Here is a 19,983-nt window from a genome sequence, read left to right on the forward strand (position 1 = left end):
TGGCTTTTTCATGTTTTTCAGTATAAATGAGAATTAACACTTGTGTGTCTGTCTCAGGTTTCGGCCGACTCAGACCAAGTCCAAGAAGGACAAGAGGGTGGACCTGTTTGGTTTCTACGACACGGAGGTCCCGCAGGACGACGTCACAGACGGCAACCCCGCCGGCACCTCCAACTACAAGATCAAGTACTTCGGCTTTGACGACATGAGCAACAGCGACGGTGATGGCGGCGACGATGAAGACGAGGGTGCTAAAGAATGGAGGAAGGCCAAGAGGGCTGCTGCCATGGCTGCCATGGAAACGCCAGAGGGCAGTCCTCCCGATCCCTTCGAGAGACTGGAGAGTCAGGATGTCCAGGAGAGGCTGGCACCAAAGGAGAGCGAGAGGAGTACGGAGAGGAGTCGCACGCCCAGCAGTGGGCTACACGGTCAGCATAGACACTAGGGCTGACCTCCAGTAGTCGAAAGGAGCTGTGGTCGACTGCCAATCTCAGTCGAATGCAAAAAAGAAAACATTAAATCATACATTAAGCACCCCCCACAGCCCAAATGGGGGGTGCTTAATGTCTGATTTAAGTTAAATCACTACCAGTTGACTATCGGCAAATTTTGGCCAATCAAAGTCGACTATACAAATCCTTAGTTGGGGACAGGCCTAATAGACACACCCACGGTTACTTGTGGGGACCATCTATTGCAGGGGTCAGCAACCTTTTTGACATGGAGTGCCTGTTTGAAATATAGTTGTAACTAATGTGCCTCAACAATATTCCATGCATCGTAATTTCTTTTCTCATAATCAGGTATTTTTAATGATAATTTTTACATTATTACATCATTATTGTTATTATTAACAATATTATTATGATGATCAACCCTAAATCTGAGTTGGGGGGGGGGGGGGGCGGAATGCAATGCAGACAAACAGCTGCATACAGTGCGACCATTTCACTCACATTTTTGGACACATCACACACCATCGGTGTGTGTACTGTACGTGTGCTGTCATAGCTCCACCTACAGGCCTAATGGAGAACACCAGGATGTGAATGGAGGGTGGAATGTGAGGTATATCGTGTAAATAAGTTTTGATTGATTGCAAGACTACACTGTAAAAAAAATTAATAATAATAAGTTACCAGAACTTAAAAATATTGTTCAGTTACTGTGCATTAAGGTTTTCAGTTTTCAATCCATAATAAGTTAACAGAAAAATAAGTACACAACCACATTATAAAACTATGTTTATTGTCATTGTTTTAAGAACACAAGTTGACTTGGTAATACTCACATTTTGAGTAAAAAAATGGCTTTTAACACTTTGACTGCCATGAAACGTGTTTTGACGTCATTGCTGGCCATGCTCAAGTTGCCGGGGGACGCTGTACAGCGTCCTTATATCAATTTCAAAAATCTGCGATCAGATTCATATGTCCCCTCCGCTGGCCTGAGATCCACCAGCAGGACCCACTGAGCTCTCTGGCGGTTCAGGAGCGCCATCTGGTGGCCGATCGGCGCAATCGCTTTAACAGGAAGTGGCATAGAGGTTGTGCTACGTCCGTAGTACTTCCGGGTGCTCGCTATAGGTCCCGCGACTCTGGCTCGTCACGCTACACAGTGATCGATTGCCAATAACTCGATAAACAACATGATTTGGACGTATATACCATTATACAAGCTGGAGTTGGACCGGGTAAATTTACATCCCATAATGATAAGATTTCAACTCTACGATGATCGCCCAACGGCGCGCGGAGACTGGGGTGAGTTTCAGCGTGTAACGTTACCGTCTTCGATACTAACTGCTATTATCAACATTTGACCCACATTAGATGATTGGTATAATGCTGCCCACGGAATTATAAACGGCCCCTAGCCCATCCGGTCAACATCAGATGACGTGTAGTAACTTCTAGAAGTACGTCTAGTTGTAATTTTTTATATCGCGCTGATTGCCATAAAACTGTATTGCATCATCAATATAATGTATTTGGGGCTATAGATCACGTTCTGGAGAAAGCTGCAGAAAGAGATGAAAACATACTCATACATTAGACCATACTTTACTATGAATATGTGAACGAAAAAGTTTAACGTTGCTACACAATGAACAATACATATAGGACTTTGAATGGGCCCTAATAATGTCAATGTAGCAATAGAATTTAAAAAGTTATAGCCCTGCAAAGAAGGGGACTTTCTCCATAGACAAATAGCGCTGGCAATCTATGGTATATCATGAATTTAACCTTAGGCAACCAAAGTGTTAACATGTGCAATGTTCAATGAAATAGAAAAATAAATAATAAAATGTGTTGATTAATCCCACTGGTCACAATGGTGACCGTAATAATGTTTTTGTTATAAGGCTCTGCAAATGTTACTGAATGATGTAGCAATGTATTTCCAGCTAAATTGAAATAATAAACAAATAAAGGGTCTCTATTAAATATGTGGTAGTAAAAAGAACCTGTGGGAGGATTTCAACAAGATAAATGTGACAACGGTGCAAAATATTTCACTATAATATTTCAAAGCAAAAAAATAAATAAAAAATTATAATTTTTTTTTAATTAATTTTTTTTTAATGCTGCCCCCTGTGCCTATGAAAATGCCCTACCCCTGATCTATTGACTTGCATTCATTCACTAAATCAGTGGTTTCCAAACATGGCTCCCCAGCAGGATCACATTTAGACAAATTCAGTCGAATTTCAGTAGAATCAACATTTACAGCAATATTTCATTTACTTGATCTAAAATGTACTAACGTGTTCTGTGTCTTGAGAGCAGGGGGGGTTCTCTAATTCCATTAATCGCATGTGGAAAACTGAAATAATTTTAATTTGTTGATGAAATCAACAAAATTCGATAACAAATTAGTCAACTAAGAATTGCTTAAGTCGAGGACAGCCCTAGAACACCTGACCCATTCCTAAATGCTGAACTGAATCCTGGGTGCTGAACTGATTCCCGCGTGGCGCTTGTCTGCAGACATCCTGGACTTCTCTGAGGACGGTCTGAGGGTGCTTGCGGAGGGCCCCAGGAGACCGGCCTCGGCTCAGGGTAAAGCAGCGGAGAAGAACCCAGCGGACAGCCTCCGGAGGATCTTCAGCGCACCCAAGAAGGTAGGATGACTACCGGTCTGTAGGGTTGGGTACGGAACTCTGTACTTTTAAGGGTACCGACCAGGGAGCGAAATTAACTTTTTGACTCACCGGCCAGTGGCGGGTAGATGGGAAGAATCTACCCGCCAAGCATATTTCTTACCTGCCAAATTTTTTTGATAAAAAAAAATATATATATATATTTTATATAAATTTTCTTTTTTTTAAATAAAATATATATTATATAATCATACTTGTAGTTGTATTATCTGCGAGACATCGCCACCACGCAATAAGTCAAAATGCTCACTATCTGCAAACAGCTCCACTGTCTGTGTATACTTGAGTAGCCTCCAGCTCCAGCAAGGATTCTCCGGCGATGCAGCTAGACCCTATACTAATACTCTACATTCAGCATGCAAGGATTCTCCGGCGCTGCAGCTGGACCCTATTGGTATAATATTGCGGTTCTTTGGTCTAATCACATTCATCAAGCCCTCAGCTAGAATACGGGTTGAATCAATGTTATAAGACATTGATACCAGGAGCTATCTGTAGCTACTGCTAGCCCGCTAGATAACGTTAAGACAATTTAGTTTACTGGGATATATAGATCTAACGTGAGCTAGCTAACAGCTAGCTAACGAGGGAACGGAGGTATTATGCACTCGAGTCGACTATTGCTGGAGCATGTTGATATCGACAGTAGCTAGCCAGCTAGATACCGTTAGACAATGCCTCGTCATGTATTAAACTAAAAGTGAATAGTTGACTGGGTCATTGTTTAAACAGTAACGGTAGCTCATGTAGGTCCGATTTAGACTAGAGCAGACTGCTACCATTCTGAGAGCTTAACGTTAGCACTAGATGCTGCGGGCGAGCTGCTACCATTCTGAGCTTAACGTTAGCACTAGATGCTGCGGGCGAGCTGCTATCATTCTGATAGCTTAACGTTAGCACTAGATGCTGCGGGCGAGCTGCTACCATTCTGAGAGCTTAACGTTAGCACTAGATGCTGCGGGCGAGCTGCTACCATTCTGAGAGCTTAACGTTAGCACTAGAGCTGCGGGCGAGCTGCTATCATTCTGAGAGCTTAACGTTAGCACTAGAGCTGCGGGCGAGCTGCTACCATTCTGAGAGCTTAACGTTAGCACTAGAGCTGCGGGCGAGCTGCTACCATTCTGAGAGCTTAACGTTAGCACTAGATGCTGCGGGCGAGCTGCTATCATTCTGAGAGCTTAACGTTAGCACTAGAGCTGCGGGCGAGCTGCTATCATTCTGAGAGCTTAACGTTAGCACTAGATGCTGCGGGCGAGCTGCTATCATTCTGAGAGCTTAACGTTAGCACTAGATGCTGCGGGCGAGCTGCTATCATTCTGAGAGCTTAACGTTAGCACTAGATGCTGCGGGCGAGCTGCTACCATTCTGAGAGCTTAACGTTAGCACTAGAGCTGCGGGCGAGCTGCTACCATTCTGAGAGCTTAACGTTAGCACTAGAGCTGCGGGCGAGCTGCTATCATTCTGAGAGCTTAACGTTAGCACTAGAGCTGCGGGCGAGCTGCTATCATTCTGAGAGCTTAACGTTAGCAGTGGCACTAGAGCTGCGGGCCGCTCTGTGTTGATACGAGCAGAAGCCAATAGTATCCCGCTGCAGGGCTGGCCCGGCTGGGCGGATATGACTCGTTGCCACGTTTTTTTTCAAAATAAGAATATCATACGAACCGAATGCTGCTAACTGTCGGAGCCATCGATATTATGACTCTAGCTGCGCTTGGGCCGGAAATGAGACCCACACAGATTTTCAAAATAAGAGTATCGTTATGAACTACACGTCTACACGCCACACGGCGGGCAGGGCTCTCAGTGGCAAGCGCCAAAGGTAAAAACTGACCGCCCCTGGCGGGCGGCAGGCTTTAATTTCGCCCCCCCCTGGTACCGACCGAATGACATCGGTGCTACCGAGTAGCGAGTTCACGTTAGATCCATCGGTGCCACATTTCGGTACCTTAACTCATTCCCCGCCAACAATGAGTTTACTCGTTATTGGGCGCCAATCGCTGAACGCCAACAACGAGTATTCCTTTTATTAGATACTTTTATTCATCCAGGGACCTTGGTGTTAACATAGGGAATGAGTCTGAGGTCGCCAAAGTGCAATACCGGCCGCTTCCAGCTATACGGCGGTATCGTGCACCCTTTGTAACCTTGTACCTTGGCCTGTGGAACGGCCAAATGTCTCTGGTGTCACTTTTCCTTGTCGGGCGAGGCGAGTTCTCCCGGTTCCATTGAAGCGCGTCAAATATCCCCGATCCATATGTTGTGGTGGATTATGCCGTGGACCAAATGGACATTGGAGAATGTACCAGATGGCGATCAAACAATTGGAATATTATTTTTGGAATACTCCCGATCACAGGTAAGGACGATCTGACGTCAATTTTAGCTTGATCCTGCAATGCTTTTATACCGATCGGGTATAGCATTTTTAGTGTTCAATACGAATGCCGTTACTGACAATCAAATAATCAGAACTGACCCCCCCCCCCCCCTTCTTTTATGCATTCATGATGGAACATAATACCTATGTTATAGATTTGATTTCGGAATAATAGCGTGTACACGCAAGAAACGGCAACGTCTATAGTGGAATTGACGTATACGGCTAAAACTCCGCATTTTGGGAATTACCCTAGACCGCTCTAAAACCATACTTATATTCACCACTGTATAACACTGGAACGTATGGATGGAAACATTTATTCTTTTTCACATATTGAACGATAGATGGGTCATGTCAAATGGGCAACAGTATTGTATCCATAGCTATAATATAGAATATAGTTATAGCTCTACAAACAAGGTGATGCACTCCTACAGTATCTTTTAAAGCGTGGCAGTGCTCGAGCGGGACCGACTAATTCCTGGCGGTCAATGAGTTAAGACCCGCCCAGTTAGAAAATAATCAAAATTCCAATGATGTGCAATTGTCATTTCATAATAGACACAGACCAGCGGACCTTCAATGGCGTGCAGTTGTCATTTCATAATTGACACAGACCAGCGGACCTTGAATGACGCGCAATTGTCATTTCATAATAGACACAGACCAGCGCAGACCTTCAATTTCATTAGCTATGACATCTATCTATTCAGCCCTGCGTTCACAGCCCTGTGACAGCTCCGCAAGCAACAGGTCCAATGCGTCTAACATAGGGATGCACCGAACGGGAAATTCTTGGCCGAAACCGTTACCGAAAATAGGAAACAGTTGGCCGAATGCCGAAAGCCCGAAAATGATTAATAGAAATTAGGGGTGTAACGGTACGTGTATTCGTCCCGCAAATTTACGGTACGGCCGTCACGGTGCGGTACGTGCAGCCATACGAAGAATACGCCTCACAGCGCAAACATACCAGTCGCGCATGCAGGCACTCGCGAGGTCCGTGCGAGAACAGCGTGCGTGGCCGGGCACACAGAGTCCGACTTCAGAGCGAGCGAAGTGCACGAAATACATGAATGAAATACATCCTTAGCGAGGCAGTAAAGATGGCGGCTTTCTGTTTTTGTTCAGAGACTCCAACGTGTGACGTGTCTCTCTTCTGACCAATCGGTGGTCTGCAATGTTTCACATGACTTTTCTGGTACCACTTCTACCCAATAGGGTCGCTTGGAACCAAGTAGGGTATATCTGCAGAGCCGCAAGCCCAACGTCTGGGCGCTACTTTATTATTTTTATAAAAAACAGCTGTGATGCGGTATTCAGCCCAACTCTGCGGTGGGCGTGATGCAACAGCGATACCGCGGTAATGCGGTTATCGCGGCAGCTCTACCAGTATCACTGACTACTAGGGATGGGTACCTTTCACATTTGAACCGATACGGTACCGGTACCTGTGAATCGATACCGGTACCCAACGGTACCCTTTTTCTGTACTTTAGTCTCAAACAAATTTATTTACCTACCTCAGTCGTAAAAAAAAAAAAATCCAAACTTCAAATAACTACAATTTCGACCGTTTTCGGCTTGCCATTGCTTCAACTGCTTTGTTGTTGAATCAAGTAAAATCCTAGGTAAGCATATATTGTGCGTGTGAACGTTGACATGAAAAGAAAAAAGGTAAAAAAAAAAATTACTTTTATTTTAATTTTTTTGTATCTCACTTGAATCGATACTCAGTAGTACCGACGTGTTTCGGTTCGGTACCTTAAAAGTACCGAATTCGGTACCCATCCCTACTGACTACCACGGCAAGTGATAAATATAATATATAAATAATAAAATAAAATATTTATTTAAAAAAATTATTATATTAACACATTGTATGCCAGTGCTGTAACCCTATGGAGATGTTTACCTTCTTTGCAGGGCTATAACTTTTTAAATATTATAGCTGTATCGACATTACTATGGCCCATTCAACATCGGGTATCTATCATTCCGGATGTGGGAACGTTATATTTTTTCATTTATACATTGTCGTGTTAGTACCGTCGAGAATATAAGTGTTTTTAACACTATGGGTGCCGGCCAGAAATCCGGAAAATGACTGTGGATTGCCAGCGCTATTTGTCTATGGAGAAATTCCCCTTCTTTGCAGGGCTATAACTTTTTAAATTCTATTGCTACATTGCCATTATTAGGGCCCATTCAAAGTCCTATATGTATTGTTCATTGTGTAGCAACGTTAAACTTTTTCATTCACATATTCATAGTAAAGTATGGTCTAATGTATAAGTATGTTTTCATCTCTTTCTGCAGCTTTCTCCAGAACGTGATATATAGCCCCAAATGCATTATATTGATGATGAAATACAGTTTGATGGCAATCGGGGCGATATAAAAAATTTCAATTGGACGTACTTCTAGAAGGATCTACGTATGATCTGATGATGACCGGATGGGCGGGGGATCGTTTATAATTCCGTGGGCAGCGTTATATCATTCATCTAGTGTGGGTGATATGTTCATCATAACAGTTTATATGGAATACGATCAAAAATAACGCTGAATCTTACCGTATCCTCCTCGCGCCGTTGGGCGATGAGCGTGGAACAGTCATTTACCTATTATGGTATGTAGAAATATCGGGTCCATTTCCAGCTTGTATAATAGTATATATGTCCAAATCATGTTGTTTATCGAGTTATTGGCAATCGATCGCTATGGTATGTGTCGAGATCGAGTCCCGGTAGCCAAACAGAGTGCCCGGAAGTAATACGGCCGACCAGCACAACCTCCATAGCACTTCCTGTTTGGCGATTGCGCCGATCGGCCACCAGATGGTGCTCCTGAACCGCCAGAGAGCTCAGTGGGTCCTCCTGGTGGATCTCAGGCCAGCGGAGGGGAAATATGAATCCGATCGCAGATTTTTGAAATATTGATATAAGGACGCTGTAAAGCGTCCTCCGGCAACTTGAGCATGGCCGGGAATGACGCTTTTAAGCGTTTTCCGGCAGTCAAAGTGTTAAGGTTTTCTGCAGAAATTCCTAAAACGCGAGTTATAGGCCCTGACGCATATGATAGATTATCGATTGGCATTTCTTTCCTATACACGCTATATTAAAAAATTAAAATGTATATGATCGGTATACATTATGCTTCATCATTCGTGAAGGAAAGGGGGGGGCGGGTCATTTATAATTCCTTGATTGATAGTCAGTAACGGCTTTATTTAGTATGGGTTGATATGTTGATCAGATTGATTGCCGTGAAATGAATAAACAATCGGGCTGAAAATAACGTTATATTCCTCTTACCGTTCGCCGATGAGACTGGAGGAAAAATATTCGAATAATTTGACGTCGATCTGCTAGATCAATTTCCCGTTTGTATGATGCAATAAACGCCGAAATCATATTGATTATTGCGTTTCGAAAGCGATCCCATGCACTCGAGTGTGTATCTAGACCCACGTTACAAGATATTACTGCCGGAGGAATTTCCTCGATGCACCGAGCGCCACTTCCGGTTTGGCTTGGAGTGTAACTCGCCCGACATCCACCAGGCGGCGGTATTGAGGCGTTGCAATATCAGACAGGGTCCAGCTGCAGTCGCGGAGGCAGGCTGGATGAATTATGAATGCCATGGCGAAAAAATGAAATATTGATCCCAAAAATGAGTTAACTCATTTCTGGCGCACAACGCATGGCGGGCAATAACGAGTATACTCGTTTTTGGCGTCCAATGTGTTAACCCTTTCTCTGCCACGCTTATATCCATCAATGTTTGATCACTGCCAGCTCTATTTGTCTATGGAGATGTTCACCTACTTTGCAGGGCTATAACTTTTTAAATTGTATTGCTAAATTGACATTACTATGGCCCATTCAACATCAATTAGCTATTGTTCAGGGTGTAGGAACGTTTTACTTTTTCATTTACACATTCATATAAAAATACTGTCTAGAGTATAAATATGTTTTTATCGTTTTCTGCAGTAATTCCTAGAATGTGAGATATAGCCATTTATGCATATATTACATCATCAAATGCAGTTTGCTAGCGATTGACGTCAGATTAAAAATTTCAATTGTACAAGGTCCTAAACGTCATGACTCATCATCTGCTGGTGACCGGAGGGGCGGGTCGTTTATAATGCAATGACCGACGTTAAATGAATCATGTAGTATGGGTGATATATTGATCATAGCAGTTTGTATGGATAATAATAATCAAAAACGCTGAAACTCACTGCAGCTTCCTCGTAGCGATGGGGGATGATACTGGAGCAAAAAGTTCGCTATTATGGGATGTTGATCTAGATGAACCATTTCCGGGTTGTATAATAATATATACGTCCAAATAACGTTGTTTATTGAGTTATGGCAACCGATCGATTATCCAGTGTGTCAAGATGGAGTCCCGGGAGCGATCGCGAGTGGCGGACGGAATAGGGGGGACACCAAGCACTTCCGGCCCCACTTCCCCACTTCCGGTTTGGCGATCGGCCACCAGGTGGCGATATTGAACCGTTGGAGAGTTGAGTGGAGATCCCCAGCACCAGTCAATGATCCGTCGGTGAAATATGATTACCATGAAATATTTATCTCAAAGACACTGTAAAACGTCATTGGCAGATTACGCATGGCGAGGAATGACGTCTTAACACGTCATTGGTGATTAAAGGGTTAATAATAATAATAAAAAAAAAATCTTTCTGTTGTACCGAACTCGTACTGAACCGTGACCCCAATACCGAGGTACGTACCGAACCGTGGCTTCTGTGTACCGTTACACCCCTAATAGAAATATATATATAATGTATTTTTTTTTCAGCTACCTGATTATGACAAAAGACATGATTATGGCAAAAGACATGATTATGGCAAAACTTAACTTAAATAATATTAATAATCAATAGTATGGGTCCATAAATTTTTTTTTTTTTTTTATCCACTTATTTTTTTTCTTTATTTTCTCCCATCCCAATTTCGTATATCATCCAATTCAACCCTCCCCTGTCACGAACGCTGTTTCTTGCCTCCCACAAGCCGGCTGCAATGTGGACTAAGTCATACATAGCACAAGTCCCCTCCATAGCACAGCAGTCGCATCTTTTCACCTGCGCAGCTCGATCTCTCCGTGGCGAGGAGTAACGCGTGGGAGGTTCACGCTGCCCCCGACACTTCCTGATTCTACTGCGCAGGCGCACCAACCGACCTGTAGGAGTCGCTGTCCACAACGCCCGATCCCCACCCATCAGTTTCCCACCCCCTAATACGGCCAATGTGTATTAGTATGAACGACCAGCTAAACTGAAAGCAATGTGGAGCGCTGGGCTCGAACAGGCAAGCCCAGCGTCTCCGTCATTCCTGGCGAGCGCCTTGCCCACTACGCCACGTAGCCGCAGGTCCATAAAACATTTATTCACCACTTTTGAATGCATACATTAATTCCAGACTGACTGCTGAAAGATTGTACAATTTAAACATTTTCTCTTTGCATACAACAATGTGCATTAAAGTCAAGTGCATTTTCTTTACTCTGTAGGATAACTACAACAAAGTGCATTCAGAACAAAGCCAAGGTGCTTTAAAACTGCATAAAGATCTGCACACATGAGAGGGAGAATAGCTTATAGCAGACTTAATGATGTTACTGTAGTGGCTACAGTAAGCATTTTATATAAAAGTTCTCTGTATTTTTGTATGACAACTAATAAAGAAACTTGAACTACTGTCATAATTCCCGGCGTCCTAGCCTACATGGAAGGACTGTTGTATTTACTACATCTCCCGTGACTCTTAGCGGGGGATGACGTAGCTTAACACATTGGGGACGAAGCACGGATATATCCGGCTTTCGAATCCATGCGTTGTGGACAGAATCACGGAGATATCCGTGAGAAGTTGTTATTGCTTTTATTCCATTTTAATAACCTGTTCAAGGTCGCCGAGCGGCACTGCAGAACTTCCCTACTCTATGAATTCGACAATGTGCAATACCGGCCAGATCCTCTTAGGGGCGCTATTGCGCTACTGCAATGTGCTCTGTGGGCGAACGGATCAGTCTCTTTGTTTTCTTTCAATGGAGTTTTCAGTTAGCAGGATTCTGGATCTGCAGCCTGTAGCTTGGATTACGTTTCGAAACGCAGATTTCACCATGCAATAAGGGGATTTATCATCAGCCAATGGACATATCGATCTACCAGATGGCGATCGATAACGGGGAAATGCTCAGGGGGATCCCACCGGCTCATGGTAAGATCTTTTTCACGTAAATTACTGCCCGATCAGAGCTTGCTATGATACTCAACCAGCCGACCAGCGTATGTGGCTACTTAGACGGACACGGTTATTGGTAATCAATAATAATAAACAACGTCGTCCCCCCCCCTTTCATGCATACATGCTTAGAGATCGTCCGGATCATATGCAGTTTGAGTTATTTCTGTAGCATCTGTAAAACGAAATGCCATTGGATATAACGTTAGCAGCTATTAGCTCTATAACTAGCCTTCCAGAAAATATACTAGCCCAAATCCGCTATAAAGCTTATATTCACGGCGCTATAAAATGAGAACCTATCGATGATTTTTTTTCCCTTTAAGCCATTTTGAAGGGACGGTTTATGCACTCAATTGACAATGAGAATGGACAGATAGCAATACTATAAAGTATAGATTTAGCTGTACAAAAAGCCACACGTTTGTTTACAAAAGCTGGCCCTCAACCATTATATTAGACTGGCCCCAGTGGCCGCAAAAGTGTTGAGACTGGTGAAAGTGAGGAATGGAAGCATTGTTAGCTAGCTTAACGCTAACGTTAGTTAAAAAGGTTTTTAACCGCGACGGGCATATAGTAATGGGGAGGATATAAAGCATGTTAAAGACTCATTTATTGGACGAGTTGCTCGCAGAGTTTACATAGAAACAGCACGACTCCCGAGTCCCAAGAGGAGTTATCACAGGCTGCAGAATGCAGGACTGAAGAGCTCACATTGCGCATCATCACAACAACACGTTAGGTACGTTACGAACGTAACCCTGTTCATTGACATTCAGTGATATTTTTTCGGTGCTAAAACCCTTTCGGCCGAAAGTGCCTTTTTTAACCATTTTCGGCCGTCTATTCTAACGTTTTCAAGAAGGTAGGAGGACTACTGTCCTGAGGTCAGCTGCGCCGCTGCTGAATTAGGACCGCCGCTGCTATGAACTAGACTATTTTTTTATCATTTAATTTGGGCTGTGGGGGTGCTTAATGTAAAAGACTGACCTGAGGAAAAGGCTGCAGGGAGAAAGCACTGCAGTCTAGTCGATTTTGTGTTTTGAGCACAAAGTTCATCATAGATCTAGCCTCTTTATTTTGCTCTCAAAGTGCACCAGATTGCATGCCCCCGGACCCCCCTAGAGGCACAGCACCGCTGCTGAATTTTTTTTCAGGGGAAACACTGTAGTGTATCTTTCAAGAAGGCTTTATCCTGAAGTAGATGATGTAGTGTTGCAGTTTTATCTCGAGACTGGTGTACGAGTTCAGGGCAGCCAGTTGATTATATACCGTAAGCTTTTTACCAAAGCTAATTATGGTAAAAGTTACATCTTCTCATGTTTCATATTCTTTTAATTAGACATAAAACATGTTGATTATTATATCATGTGGTCAGCCGTTGTTCAGAGCAATATTCCTGTGGGTCGGTGGTGCGGTAATAGTGACATGGGGAAGCGTTCCACTTATGAAATTAGTTATCATATAACCTGTAACTGTTTTAGCAGATTTTTTTATTATTACTCTTTTGTGTTTAATTTTCTGTGAATATTGCTTTTATTATGTACTATTTACATTTGTACAATCATCGTTTCTGTAAATGAGGGAAACCTCAGAAGCTTACAATTTTAAATAAAGGTTGATATTAAATTAAAATGTCCATCTTGTCAACCACATGAGCCCAATAATGCTCTTGCTCCCTCTCTAGTTAATATTAACACTTTGAGTGCCAGCAGGGGCGCACGGTTTAGCGCTTGAGTGCCAGCGCGGGAGGGCGAGCACAACTATATCTTAAATTATGGCTATGTGTCTAATACGCCCGTCGCTTATCAATGACTTGTTTGCGGTCAACATTGTCGAAACGTATTGTTTTTTAATCGGTACATTTCCGTTTTATACCATTTTGAAATTTTTTCGTTTTTGGAAACTTCCAGAAAAAGGTGATTCTGCAGCAATCGCGCTTTAGTGGAATACACAAAACACGGTCATTTTTCGGCCTATTTATGAATAGTTTTCAAATAAACGCTACATTATCGATAGTATATGTGTACTTATGCACACTAGAGAAGCGGGCTGAAAAATCGATTCTCTTATTTCACACACACACACACACACACGTACGTACACACACATATGGGACACGCTGAGATATAGGTGAAAAAAACTCTGATTATCCCAAGACTGGTAAAATAGATTCCCTTCCTCAGATCAGTTGTTCTCCAAAAAGATTATTCCAATTCCTGATCGCCATTCCAAATATCGATCGCGTTTATTGATCCAACGCTGGGTACTGGAAACACATATTCCACGCTGTTCTGCGGCTCGGCAATCAATGGGATTGTCTCCGGTTACATGCCTGACAAGTAAAATGTGGATTCCGGACTCTTTTTTTCCCATCCATTTCATTCAGTCCAATCCAATGGGTGCAATACCATCCGGAGAGACGATAGGGGGCGGTATTTTCCCTGTTCGAGCTCAGATAGATCCCCAATGGTAACGTGAGGCTAGATTGATGAAACATTTATGGAAATCGATAATAAAAAAAAAATAACGATTAAATAACGAGATTTCTCGTTTTTGGCACTCAACGTAGGGCTGGGCGATCTGGAAAAAAATCATATCGCAATAACGATATGATAATTTTATTTTATTTCTCGATATCGATAATTATTGAATTGTTATAAGTATAAACATTTTTTTTTTTTTTTTTTTTTTTTAACAACAGATGTATGTTTATTTTGCAGCAATTCTTTGTCATTGCCGCCATCTTTAGTGTTACATCCCCTCACACTCCAGTTCTCAGGCTGCAGCTGGTTTAAAAGCTAAAGTAAACCGGCTTCTCTGCTGGCTGTGGCTCCAGAGGAGTTGAACAGTTCTGGCTCTGCTAGTTTATTTTCGATCTAAATTTCGATATTCGTTATCGATTATTAAAATATATCGCAATATTTATCGCTATCATTATATCGCCCAGCCCTAACTCAACGCATGGCATGAACTAACGAGATTTTCCGTGGCTGTCACTCTAAGTGTTAACACATTGTGCGCCAAGAACGGCGTAAATCGTTATTGCCCGCCATGCGTTGAACGCCAACAACGGCGTATCACGTGTTTGGGATCAATATACATTTTTTTCGCCATGGCATTCATAATTCATCCAGCCTCCCTCCGGATGGCAGTCGGACCCTGTTCTGATATTGCAACGCCTCAATACCGCCACCTGGTGGATGGTCGGGGGAGTTACACTCACGCCAAACCGGAAGTGGCGATCGGTGCATTGAGGAAATTCCTCCGCCAGAGATATATTGTGGCATGGATCAATATACACACTCGAGTGCATTTGGATCGCTTTCGAAACGCAATAATCGATATGATTTTGGCGTTTATTGCGTCATACAAACCGGAAATGGATCTAGCAGATCGACGTCAAGTAATTGGGATATTTTTCCTCCAGTCTCATCGGCGAACGGTAAGAGGAAACTAACGTTACTTTCAGCTTGATTGTCCATTTCTTTGTTTGCAATCAGTCTGATCAATATATCAACCCATACTAAATAAAGCCGTTACTGACGATCAAGGAATTATAAACGACCCCCCCCCCCCTTTCCTTCACGCATGATGAAGCATAATGTATACCGATCATATACATTTAAACATTTTTATATAGCGTGTATAGGAAAGAAACGCCAATCGATAATCTTATCATATGCTTCAGGGCCTATAACTAGCGTTTTTGGAATAACAGCAGAAAAGCTTAAAAACATTCTCGACGGTATTAACACAACAATGTATGAATGAAAAAATATAACGTTCCCACATCCGGAACGATAGATACCCGATGTTGAATGGGCCATAGTAATGCAGATATAGCTATAATATTTAAAAAGTTATAGCCCTGCAAAGAAGGTAAACATCTCCATAGTCTTACAGCGGTGGCAGAGAGGGCATAATGATGGGCACAATGCATGGCGCCCAATGTGTTAAAGGGGAACTATCTTATAAATGACCTTTTCCTGTGTTTAGGGTTATTTTCTAGCTATGTGGACTTATAGTAATAGAATCTATGTCTCTAATTCTCGATTTGGCGCATTCTTCCAATTCTCCCCTCACAATAATGTCCCTCCCTCAAGTGAGTCATCTGAAAATTTGCCTATATGGGACGTCATATGGTGCATTTGCATAATAACACCCGCCCCCTCTAGCTGCCCGCCGAGCGAGAGAAGCAGAGAACTGTAAACGCTCTGCGTCTCCCTCTCCCTCTCGAGGAAGTCCACCACCGCGCTGCGCCACAGACAGCTCATGCTCCCGAACCGAGAGAGAGAGAACTGTAAACACTCTGCGTGTCCTCCCGGCTCAAGTCCACCACCGCGCTGCGCCACAGACAGCTCATGCTCCCGAACCGAGAGAGAGAGAACTGTAAACACTCTGCGTGTCCTCCCGGCTCAAGTCCACCACCGCGCTGCGCCACAGACAGCTCATGCTCCCGAACCGAGAGAGAGAGAACTGTAAACACTCTGCGTGTCCTCCCGGCTCAAGTCCACCACCGCGCTGCGCCACAGACAGCTCATGCTCCCGAACCGAGAGAGAGAGAACTGTAAACACTCTGCGTGTCCTCCCGGCTCAAGTCCACCACCGCGCTGCGCCACAGACAGCTCATGCTCCCGAACCGAGAGAGAGAACTGTAAACACTCTGCGTGTCCTCCCGGCTCAAGTCCACCACCGCGCTGCGCCACAGACAGCTCATGCTCCCGAACCGAGAGAGAGAGAACTGTAAACACTCTGCGTGTCCTCCCGGCTCAAGTCCACCACCGCGCTGCGCCACAGACAGCTCATGCTCCCGAACCGAGAGAGAGAACTGTAAACACTCTGCGTGTCCTCCCGGCTCAAGTCCACCACCGCGCTGCGCCACAGACAGCTCATGCTCCCGAACCGAGAGAGAGAACTGTAAACACTCTGCGTGTCCTCCCGGCTCAAGTCCACCACCGCGCTGCGCCACAGACAGCTCATGCTCCCGAACCGAGAGAGAGAGAGAACTGTAAACACTCTGCGTGTCCTCCCGGCTCAAGTCCACCACCGCGCTGCGCCACGCCACAGACAGCTCATGCTCCCGAACCGAGAGAGAGAGAACTGTAAACACTCTGCGTGTCCTCCCGGCTCAAGTCCACCACCGCGCTGCGCCACAGACAGCTCATGCTCCCGAACCGAGAGAGAGAGAACTGTAAACGCAGAGTGTTTACACTTTTTTTGTCTCTCTCTCTCTCTCTCTCTCTCTCTCTCTCTCTCTCTCTCTCTCTCTCTCTCTCTCTCTCTCTCTCTCTCTCTCTCACTCACTCACTCACTCACTCACTCACTCACTCACTCACTCACTCACTCACTCACTCACTCACTCACTCACTCACTCACTCACTCACTCACTCACTCACTCACTCACTCACTCACTCACTCACTCTCACACACACACACTCATAGCAGCAGCAAACTAACACAACGTATAGACATAGGGTGTCTGTCTACACCCCCTCTCTCTCTCGACTGACTGTCACTCAAAGTGCTTATGGGCGGAGCCAGGCCATAACAGCCTGATTTCTTGTGGCTGAAAAATGATGGGTTTGAGTACTTGATTAGAAATATAAACCAATGCATTTTTATTTTTTTTTAAACGTACAGATGTCTTCAATAGACTGACAGGAATTGTTTAAAGTTGCCCAAATAGTGCTAGGAATAGTAAAATAGTTCCCCTTTAAGGAGAATGGGAGGCGAGTGGACCTCATTATAAAAACAATAGCCCTTGAAAATGACTGACCTATTCAGTCTTCAAAAGGCAGCATGTTCAATTATAGAACTATGTGCTGTACATACTGCAGTGGAGCTATGTTCTGGTAGATATGATCCATTATAACCACACAGCTTAGACCGACTCATCCATATGTTCTGGTAGATAATATGTATTATAACCACACAGCTTAGACAGACTCATCCATATGTTTTGGTAGATATTATGTATTATAACCACACAGCTTAGACCGACTCATCCATATGTTTTGGTAGATATTATGTATCATAACCACACAGCTTAGACAGACTCATCATGTTTAGAGGGTGGGTGGAAATTCAGGTTGATGTTTTTACAGGATGAGCGCCATTAGGCTGCGGTTACACTAGGGCCAGTTTAGTTTTTTCAGTTTTCAGTTTAGTTATATAATAATAATGCAGGACCTGTTGCAGAGGTCTTTATTCGGCATGCAACGACACTCAATGTTTTAGCGGTACACACACAGCGGTTAGTTTTTAGCACACACACCGGAACACACACGCATGCATTGTCTCTTTAGAATCGCCGATGCGATTCGTCTCTGCGATTACCCATCCCGTCGTCCTTCCCCCCAAGGGCAGCTGGGAGCAGACAGGTGTCAACGTGAGCCGCGCCAGGGGACCAATCCAAGTGCTCCTGTCCGTCTTCGTCAAGGACGCCACAGCGTTAGCGATCTGTTGTTGTGCATGTTTTTCCATTGGGTTTATCTTATCGGGGGGGAAACCCTTGCGAGCACGGGGAGAACATGCAAACTCCACACAGAAAGGCCTGGGAGATACCCCACCTGGGTACCTGGCATCATGGAAACCTGGTCCCCGAGCGGGAATCGAACCCTGGACCTTCTTGCTGTGAGGCGACAGTGTTAACCACTACACCACCGTGTAGAACCCTACGTAATGTCAGGCAAGTTAGACATCGTTTTGTCTCCTGACCACCGAGTGATGTATATACATGTAGTACAATGCCAAAGCAGTAGGTGGCGATGTAGTTCAAACATGAAGGCCATTTTCAACCAATCGGAAAGGTTGAACGAGTCACTCCACATCCTGCTTAAAATGTCAAAGCCACCATCTTTATACCTCGCATGAGCCATTTAGCTACATAGCATTTATTTTTCAGCAAGAAATAAAGTGCAATAAACAAAAACGGATACATTCACTGTGTTCTGCCTCATTTGTTGATGATTTGTTTATTAAACAAAACTAACATCAACACAATTTACCACCAAGAGCGGAGTTTAGTCTCACAAAAAGATCGCAGATTTTGTTAGCTTACGTGCTAAAGTGATTGGGATATGCCATTATAGCATTGTGGCTAGCAGCGTAGTAACGTTAATGCTAGCAGAATAAATGGATGTAAACGTTATTAACAGATTGCAGAATGGGTACAATACGGCTCAATACAAACAATTGTTAAGGGAATGCAGACTGTTGTAGTTTGGAGTACTGGGTTCCTTATAACAATAACTTGACAACACGTTGGTAGCCGCAGCTACTTGGGACAGCTCTGCTGTAAACACTGGAAATAACCGTGCGGGTCTCTACTGCGCATGGGCATTGGGCAGAACGGCTCCGTATCAGGCTCGCGCAAATTACATGTCACCATTGTCGGCGAGTTTCCAAAACGAAAACACCCTTTGAGCGGTGCCACTAGGAAAACGCGTTTTCCTGCCAAAACTGCGTTTCTTTTTAACTTGGACATGCAAACGTAATCATTCGAAAATAGAACGTTGCTGTTTTACCCCAGTGTAACCATGGCCTTAGATGCATGGGAATGAATCATTCTCTCTCTGTCTCTTTCTCCCTCTGTCTCTCACTCTGTTTATCTGTCTAGCCTTCTCTCTGTCTAGCCCTCTCTCCTTTCCTCTCTAGCCCTCTCTCCTCTCCTCTCCTCTCCTCTCTAGCCCCCTCTCCTCTCCTCTCCTCTCCTCTCCTCTCCTCTCCTCTCCTCTCCTCTCCTCTCCTCTCCTCTCCTCTCCTCTCCTCTCCTCTCCTCTCCTCTCTAGCCCCCTCTCCTCTCCTCTCCTCTCCTCTCCTCTCCTCTCCTCTCCTCTCCTCTCCTCTCCTCTCCTCTCTAGCCCCTCTCCTCTCCTCTCCTCTCTAGCCCTCTCTCCTCTCCTCTCCTCTCCTTTCCTCTAGCCCTCTCTCCTCTCCTCTCTAGCCCCCTCTCCTCTCCTCTCTAGCCCCTCTCCTCTCCTCTCTCCTCTCTCCTCTCCTCTCCTCTCCTCTCCTCTCCTCTCCTCTCCTCTCCTCTCCTCTCCTCTCCTCTCCTCTCTCCTCTCCTCTCCTCTCCTCTCCTCTCCTCTCCTCTCCTCTCCTCTCCTCTCCTCTCTAGCCCTCTCTCCTCTCCTCTCTAGCCTCCTCTC

At 44.3% G+C, this 19,983-nt stretch overlaps 1 protein-coding gene across 1 annotated transcript in view; it reads left to right on the plus strand.

Moving 5' to 3' along the window:
• The window catches only part of LOC311235245 (wings apart-like protein homolog), a 150,804-nt gene that overhangs the window by 37,932 nt on the left and 92,889 nt on the right, over positions 1 to 19,983 (plus strand). Inside the window, exons 4-5 of the mRNA XM_084322656.1 lie at positions 58 to 428; positions 2,994 to 3,127. Of these exons, the coding sequence (XP_084178782.1) occupies positions 58 to 428; positions 2,994 to 3,127 (505 nt within the window). The remainder of the gene's footprint in view (positions 1 to 57; positions 429 to 2,993; positions 3,128 to 19,983) is intronic.

The sequence above is a fragment of the Notolepis coatsorum genome, assembly GCF_963971535.1.
Source record: "Notolepis coatsorum genome assembly, chromosome: 10".
Taxonomy (NCBI): domain Eukaryota; kingdom Metazoa; phylum Chordata; class Actinopteri; order Aulopiformes; family Paralepididae; genus Notolepis; species Notolepis coatsorum.